Genomic DNA, 8,968 nt, shown 5'->3' on the forward strand with positions numbered 1-8,968 from the left:
TCAGCGGCGTCACTAGGCTGCGGCAATGAACAGTGCGCGGAGCGATCAGCTTTAGGGCAGTAGGAGTGGTGGAATTAATAGATTGGGTCTTGGTCCCAGCAGTGGCTGAGAGTTATCAGGTAGGGTAGATAAGAAGCCACTTAGTGAGGAGAGCTCCAGAAAGCACGTCTGGATGGACTCAGGCCATGCCCCTCTTATTTATTATTTTATATACTAACAGGGGTGACAGGTGTGGTACATCCCTGCAAAGGCAGATCCAATCTCTTTCTCATCAGACTCTGCTGTCTTCCCTGCACTCTCACTCAGATGTTCACTGCTGCCAGTAGCACACGTATGAGAAGCAGAAGTATGGCTGTATAGATTCTGATATGTAATTCTCTGTATCATACTTACCGATCACACCATCATCCTTATTACTATTGAGAGTATAGAGGTAAGTGTTAGACGCCGGGATCCGCTTGTCCGCGCGACCCGGCGCCTAGCAACGCCGTGCACATACAGCCGCCGGCTCCCTAGCAACGCCGGGCGCGCTGAAGCCGCACGGACCCTAGCAACGGGGACGCCACTGGCGGACCGCGTTCCCCGTTGCTGGGTTTTAGGATTTAATGCGTTCACCTGTTCTCTGCCGCTTTACCCTTTATATTTTGTGTTTGGAGCATTTGCGGAGGGTTCCGCTTCCACAGGTCCACTCTGGTATTCGGCGGTGCCGGGTAGGAGTATTGGACAAGTGGATTTTGGTTGTCCTTTTCCCTGGCGGTTTCTCCGCACATACTTTAGGTTTTTAGTTAGCTCGTAGCCCCTGGCCTGTTTGTTTAGTTAGAGGGCCTCTTGTTATCATCCTGTCTCGGATTTCCCTTTGTCTCTCACTAAGACCGGGGGGCATCGGAGTTGGGCAGACATAATCCGCCCTTCAAACGCGGCTGCCAAGGGCTCAAGAAACCATAGTCTCGCAAGGGATTTCTGACAGCACGGGTGAGACAACAGAGTTAGGGCGCCAGGGGCTATTGTTCTTTCCTGCTCCCTTCCCCAGCATTCCGTTCCAGTGCTCCGGTCCTTGCCATAAGATCTCCTCCGACCAGGAGTGCTGGAATCATAACATTATTACCGGCCAAACCAAAAAGTAAAATTAAACAGGGTTTAATTTTTTCATTTTCATTCAGTTTTGTTAAGGTTTTTTGGCCTCATGAATCCGACTGGTTTAGGGCAGAATCCTGGCCAGCTCATAGTCAATCAGATTCAAGAACTTACTCAGATGGTTCAGGATCTTTCTCTTCGGGTGAAGTCCCAGGAAGATCTTTTGCGAGCCTCCCCAAGGGTAGTCCCTAAACCAAAGATGCATTTGCCTGACCGTTTTTCTGGTGATAGAAAATAATTTTTTAATTTTAAAGAATCCTGTAAACTTTATTTTCGTTTAAGACCAACTGCCTCTGGTACTGAATTTCAGCGGGTTGGGATTATTATTTCTTTACTCCAGGGGGATCCTCAGACCTAGGCATTTGGTTTAAAGGCAGAGGATCCTGCGTTGTTGTCAGTAGACGCTTTTTTTAAGTCTTTAGGGCTCTTGTATGATGACCCAGACCGAGAGGCGTCTGCTGAAAGTCAGCTGCGTGCTCTCAAACAAGGTACAAATCCTGCAGAGGTTTATTGTACTGAATTTCGCCGTTGGTCAAACGACTGTGGCTGGAATGACCCAGCCCTGCGCAGTCAGTTTCGCCTCGGCTTATCAGAGTCTATAAAAGACAGTCTCCTCCAGTACCCTGCTCCTGAGACACTCGATAAACTCATGGAGCTTTCTATTAAGATTGATCGTCGTCTCAGAGAGCGGAGGGCTGAAAGAGGAGCACCTGTAAGATCAAGTCTGTGTTTATATTCCATTCCTGAAGACGTAGAGGAGCCCATGCAGATGGGTCTCTCCCGGCTGTCTCCTGAGGAAAGAGCCAGAAGGCAAAATTCTGGTCTTTGTCTGTACTGTGGGGGTAAAGGACATTTTGCTCGTAACTGTCCGAACAAGTCGGGAAACGCTTCGACCAGGTGAATTGTGAGGGGGTTCACCTAGGTCTGCAGCTTATCTCCTCGAATAACTCCCTTTTAGTCCCAGTTAAGGTTTCCTTTGGCAGCCTTAGTTCTTTGGTGTCGGCTTTTGTCGACAGTGGAGCTGCAGGAAACTTTATGGATTTAACTTGGGCTAAGGCCTTAGGCATTCCTCAGTTACCTTTGGGTAGGTGTGTCACCATGCATGGCTTAGATGGGAGTCCACTGTCCAATGGGGTTATTTCTCTCCGTACACCCCCTGTATTACTTACAGTAGGAGCTCTACATTCTGAGAAGATCGAGTTCTATCTTACTCATTGCCCAGCAGTTCCAGTTGTTCTGGGTCACCCTTGGCTGGCCTTTCATAATCCCACCATTGATTGGCGGTCAGGGGAGATTTCACAATGGGGTACTTTTTGTGCAAAGTTATGTATTACGTTTCCAGTCAGAGTAGCAGCTATCATTCCAGAACTCATTCCTGTGGAATACCAGGAGTTTGCTGATGTCTTTTCCAAAGGCAATGCGGACATTCTGCCTCCCCATCGGCCTTATGATTGTGCTATTGAGATAATACCTGGTGCCGCTTTGCCAAAGGGAAGACTATATGCATTATCCGGGCCAGAAACTGCGGCTATGAATGATTATGTTAAGGAGAGCCTAGAGAAAGGATTTATTAGACCATCAAAATCTCCTTTTAAGTGCAGGCTTCTTATTTGTGGAGAAAAAGGATGGCTCGCTTAGACCTTGCATTGACTTTAGAGCCCTGAATAAGATCTCAGTTAAAAACACTTATCCTTTGCCGCTGATATCTGTACTCTTTGATCAGTTACGTTCAGCTGTGATTTTTTCTAAAATTGACCTTAGAGGAGCGTACAACCTCATCCGAATTAAATCTGGAGATGAGTGGAAGACGGCCTTCAGTACTCAGTCGGGTCACTACGAGTACCTGGTGATGCCGTTCGGCTTGTCTAATGCTCCAGCAGTTTTTCAAGACCTCATTAACGATGTGCTCCGTGACTTCCTAGGGAAATTCGTGGTCGTTTACTTAGACGACATCCTGATTTATTCTGAATCAATGGAACAACATGTTACCCAGGTGCGTCTGGTTCTTCAAAAGTTACGTGAGAATCATTTATATGCCAAGCTGGAGAAGTGTGAGTTTCATGTCACGGAAGTATCTTTTTTAGGGTACATTATTTCCCCTCGGAGATTTTCCATGGAACCAAAGAAGCTCCAGGCCATCCTTAGTTGGGCGCAACCCACCAATTTAAAAGCAATTCAGCGCTTTTTAGGGTTTGCGAATTATTATAGGAGGTTCATTCATTCTTTTTCTGACCTGGTTGCTCCCATTGTAGCTCTGACAAAGAAAGGAGCGGATCCTACCAACTGGTCGCGTGAAGCTGAGTTGTCCTTCCGGGCCTTGAAACAAGCCTTTGTCTCGGCTCCAGTCCTCAGACAACCCAATCTGGAATTGCCCTTTGTTGTGGAGGTTGATGCCTCGGAGGTTGGAGTGGGGGCTATCCTTTCTCAAAAGGATTCGGAGTCTCTGGAGTTACATCCTTGTGCCTTTATGTCCAGGAAATTCTCCTCCGCAGAATCCAACTATGACGTTGGTAATCGGGAGTTACTGGCGGTAAAGTGGGCTTTCGAGGAGCGGAGGCATTGGCTGGAGGGAGCAAAACATACAATTTCAGTATTGACTGACCATAAAAACCTGCAATACATCGAATCGGCTAAGCGGCTTAATGCCCGGCAGGCACGTTGGGCTTTATTTTTTACTCGTTTCAAATTTATAATCACTTTCAGGCCTGGTTCCAAGAATACTAAGGCTGATGCCCTGTCACGCAGCTTTCTTCCGGTTCACAATAACAGTCCTGTTACTCCCATACTTCCATCTTCGGTCATCTGGGCAGGCCTCACACAAGATTTATTTACCCAGTTAAAACAGCTTCAACACCAAGCTCCTGGAAATACTCCTGCTGGTCGTCTTTACGTCCCTGAGTATTTGAGAGCTACTGTTTTAACGGAATTCCATGATAACAAAGTTTCCGGGCATCCGGGAATCTCTAAGACTTTGGAGTCAGTCTCTCGCTCAGTATGGTGGCCTGGTCTTTCTAAAGACGTTAAGGAGTTTGTTTATTCATGTCAGGTTTGTGCACAGCATAAGGTTCCCCGTTCCTTGCCTTTCGGGCAACTTATGCCCTTAAATGTTCCTCTCAGGCCATGGTCTCATATTTCCATGGATTTTGTGGTTGACCTTCCCCTTTCAGCCGGATTCCGAGTCATATGGGTGGTAGTGGACCGTTTTAGCAAGATGGCTCATTTTATTGCTCTTCCCCGATTGCCTTCTGCCCAAGGGTTGGCAGTTTTGTTTCTCCGCCATGTTTTCAGACTTCATGGGTTGCCTACTGATATTGTTTCTGATCGGGGTCCACAATTCATCGCACAATTCTGGAAATGTTTTTGTGCCTCATTAAAGATGAAATTGTCCTTAACATCCGGTTACCACCCACAATCCAACGGGCAAACCGAGCGAGTTAACCAATCATTGAAACAGTATTTGCGCTTGTATTCAGCCAAACTCCAGAATGATTGGTCCGAGTTTCTTCCGTTGGCGGAGTTTGCTTACAATAATTCTTGTCATTCCTCCACTAAAGAGTCTCCATTCTTTTCAGTTTTTGGTTTTCACCCCAGAGCTAATTCTTTTTTTCATCATTCCTCAGTCTCCTCGCTAACCTTAACCTCCCATCTCAGAGCCATTTGGAAAAAAGCGCACCTTGCTCTCAGAAAAGCGGCCTTTCGAGAGAAGAAATTTTCTGACAGGCTCCGACGTCCTTGCACTTTTAAGGTGGGAGATAGGGTTTGGTTGTCGACTCGTAACATCAGGCTTCGACAATCCTCGGCTAGCTTGGGACCCAAATTTATTGGGCCATTTCTTATTATTAAAAGAGTCAACCCAGTTGCCTTTCGGTTACGTTTACCAAGATCTCTCAGGATTGGAAATACGTTTCATTGTTCCCTGTTGAAACCATACGTTTCTTCCAGTAGATTTCCTTGGAGGATCTCTCAGGGTAGATCTCCGGTGGACGTACAGGGACAACAGGAGTTCTTGGTGGGGAAGGTTCTCGATTCCAAATTGTCCCGTGGCCGGCTTTATTTTCTGGTTCACTGGAGAGGCTATGGTCCGGAGGAAAGATCTTGGGTCCTGGATAAGGATCTTCATGCCCCGAGGCTCAAGAGGGCATTTTTTCAGGAATTTCCTCGGAAATCTGGCTTTAGGGGTTCCTTGACCCCTCCTCAAGGGGGGGGTACTGTTAGACGCCGGGGTCCGCTTGTCCGCGTGACCCGGCGCCTAGCAACGCCGTGCACCTACAGCCGCCGGCTCCCTAGCAACGCTAGACGCCGGGCGCGCTGAAGCCGCACGGACCCTAGTAACGGGGACGCCACTGGCGGACCGCGTTCCCCGTTGCTGGGTTTTAGGATTTAATGCGTTCACTTGTTCTCTGGCCGTGCAGCAAGGCAGCTGCACGGCATTTAGTCAAATCAGCCGCTAAACAGCTGATTGGAGGACTCCCTGTTAAGTACACTCCCAGGCCTTCTCACCGACGCCGGTAATAGCTTCCTGCATGCTGCCTTTGTTTGCTGAGAGTCTGTATGCAGTCCTGCTGTATCCGGTCATTCCAGTCCTCTGAAGTCCTGTACTCGGGAGTTATCATCTCGTCCCTGGAGTCCTGACTGATCACCGTTTAACATCCAGTGGTGTTCGTGAGTCGCGGCTCTGCCGTGTGTAGCGGCTCGGCCGCTTTACCCTTTATATTTTGTGTTTGGAGCATTTGTGGAGGGTTCCACTTCCACAGGTCCACTCTGGTATTCGGCGGTGCCGGGTAGGAGTATTGGACAAGTGGATTTTGGTTGTCCTTTTCCCTGGCGGTTTCTCCGCACATACTTTAGGTTTTTAGTTAGCTCGTAGCCCCTGGCCTGTTTGTTTAGTTAGAGGGCCTCTTGTTATCATCCTGTCTCGGATTTCCCTTTGTCTCTCACTAAGACCGGGGGGCATCGGAGTTGGGCAGACATAATCCGCCCTTCAAACGCGGCTGCCAAGGGCTCAAGAAACCATAGTCTCGCAAGGGATTTCTGACAGCACGGGTGAGACAACAGAGTTAGGGCGCCAGGGGCTATTGTTCTTTCCTGCTCCCTTCCCCAGCATTCCGTTCCAGTGCTCCGGTCCTTGCCATAAGATCTCCTCCGACCAGGAGTGCTGGAATCATAACAGTAAGACACTGATGATAGGGGTGTAACAGGGTATTATAACCTAGCAGATGATGATGATTGCAGTGTATTATATGGTGTATTGCATGTAAAATACCTTGTTCCACACCTACTCTGCTATAGCAATATACCTTATATAAGGGTGAGTAACACATGTACAGGCTTACCAGTATATGAGCACACACATAAAAGAATGCTACCTTATGGTTACCAGGAGTAACGTTAGGAGACTTTTCTCTGGTCCAACAGCTTATACGTCTGATGTTATTGTTCAGCTAGAATCTCCAATTCATACGATATGTTCTCCATCCATTGTTTTACATTGGTGCTGACATAGGACTTGGCGAGTGACTACATCTCCATTTATACTTCATGGTTAGTTACCAGTACAAGAGAGAGATATCTAAGTCTTATTATAATATTACATTTGTTATTGTGAGTGTTCTCAGGAGGGTGGACACAATGATAGTCTGAGACACAATATTATAAAGCCTTCATTAAAAGTTATGTTTTATTATACACACACATTTATAATTAAGTGTCCCAGAGAGTCGTCTTCTATTATTTATAAGATTAATATTGTTACAGAAAATGTCACATTTCCATAATGTATTTTATTTCCAGCAGATGGACACACAAGCAGGAATATCTCAGAAGGACATCTAATGTTATCCCCGGATTGTGACATAAAAGATAATGACAGTAGACAGGATTCTCCAGGAGATAACCCCATTACCCCAATTATACATCCAGCTCTATCAGCTGATCCCTCTGATCCTGGGAAATGTTCTCCTGATCACTCTGATATTGGTGCATCTGTTACAGCTCTGACAGTAGATACAGTGTTTCCCTGTTCTGTAGATGCCAAATGTTTTACACAGAACACAAAGATAATTAAGCAACAGACAGGTAAGTCAGGTGAGAGGACACTGATATGCTCTGAGTGTGGGAAATGTTTTGCATGGAAATCACATCTTGTTAAACATCACGTAAGTCACACAGGTGAGAAGTCATTTCCATGCTCTGAGTGTGGGAAATGTTTTGCACGGAAATCACATCTTGTTATACATCAGAAAAGTCACACAGGTGAGAAGCCATTTTTTTGCTCTGAGTGTGGGAAATGTTTTGCACAGAAATCACATCTTATTAATCATGAGAGAAGTCACACAGGTGAGAGGCCATTTTCTTGCTCTGAGTGTGGGAAATGTTTTGCACTCAAATCAGATCTTGTTATACATCAGAGAAGTCACACAGGTGAGAAGCCATTTTCTTGCTCTGAGTGTGGGAAATGTTTTGCACGGAAATCACATCTTGTTATACATCAGAAAAGTCACACAGGTGAGAAGCCATTTTCTTGCTCTGAGTGTGGGAAATGTTTTACACGGAAATCAGTTCTTTTTAGACATCGGCAAACTCACACAGGTGAGAATCTATTTCCATGTTCGGAGTGTGGGAAATGTTTTGCACTCATATCCAATCTTGTTAGACATCAAAGAAGTCACACAGGTGAGAAGCCATTTTCTTGCTCGGAGTGTGGGAAATGTTTTGCACAGAAATCACATCTTATTAATCATGAGAGAAGTCACACAGGTGAGAGGCCATTTTCTTGCTCTGAGTGTGGGAAATGTTTTGCACTCAAATCAGATCTTGTTAGACATCAGAGAAGTCACACAGGTGAGAAGCCGTTTTCTTGCTCTGAGTGTGGAAAATGTTTTGCACACAAATCAGATCTTGTTAGACATCAGAGAAGTCACACAGGTGAGAAGCCATTTTCTTGCTCTGAGTGTGGGAAATGTTTTACACGGAAATTAGTTCTTTTTAGACATCAGCAAACTCACACAGGTGAGAATCTATTTCCATGTTCTGAGTGCGGGAAATTTTTTGCACAGAAATCACATCTTGTTACACATCAGAGAAGTCACACAGGTGAGAAGCCATTTTATTGCTCTGAGTGTGGGAAATGTTTTACCCAGAAATCAAGTCTTATTATACATCAGAGAAGTCACACAGGTGAGAAGCCATTTCCATACTCTGAGAAATAAATCAGCTCTTGTTGCACACAATAGACATCACTCAGGTGAGGAACCATTTTAATCTTCTGGAGTATACTTATCATTGCCATGCGTTGTTCTTCAAGGTTCTTATCATATCTCCTATGCTTTTTGCAATATACATACTACTGGTGGGTGAAATAATCTTCACACCACGTACAGCAATATATGCTTTATGGCAGGCATGTCCAAACTGCGGCCCTCCAGCTGTTGAGAAACTACACATCCCAGCATGCCGTGACACAGCTTTAGCATTCTCTGACAGCAAAACTGTGTCAGGGCATGCTGGGATATGTAGTTTCACAACAGCTGGAGGGCCGCAGTTTGGATATGCCTGCTTTATGGGGTGCTAGGCTGTGTGCACACAGCATATGAGCAGCAACCACAATTTGGGACAGCACCTTTAAGCGTATTTTCTTCTAAAACTTCTTACGGGACATATTATGAAAGATCTATTTCTGGAAATAGTTATCATCCAGAGTGTGTAAAAGTTTTCAGAATATATATGGTAACACATGCCAGGTGGTTTTTTAATGGTTGTTGAAAATAGGAAAAATGTTAGATGACATGTGTACGGGAATTTTACATAGTGAAAGTAGTTTGCTGTAAAAAAAAAA

At 45.6% G+C, this 8,968-nt stretch overlaps 1 protein-coding gene across 1 annotated transcript; it reads left to right on the top strand.

Annotated features, from left to right (window-relative positions):
* Positions 1 to 6,930: 6,930 nt before the first annotated feature.
* Positions 6,931 to 8,556, top strand: LOC135037954 (gastrula zinc finger protein XlCGF57.1-like). Its single transcript, XM_063954602.1, has one exon. The coding sequence runs from the start codon at positions 6,966 to 6,968 to the stop codon at positions 8,340 to 8,342; it is 1,377 nt and encodes a 458-aa protein (XP_063810672.1). The 5' UTR covers positions 6,931 to 6,965; the 3' UTR covers positions 8,343 to 8,556.
* The last annotated feature ends 412 nt before the right edge of the window (positions 8,557 to 8,968 follow it).

Source organism: Pseudophryne corroboree, unplaced genomic scaffold, assembly GCF_028390025.1.
Source record: "Pseudophryne corroboree isolate aPseCor3 unplaced genomic scaffold, aPseCor3.hap2 scaffold_691, whole genome shotgun sequence".
Classification (NCBI taxonomy): Eukaryota; Metazoa; Chordata; class Amphibia; order Anura; family Myobatrachidae; genus Pseudophryne; species Pseudophryne corroboree.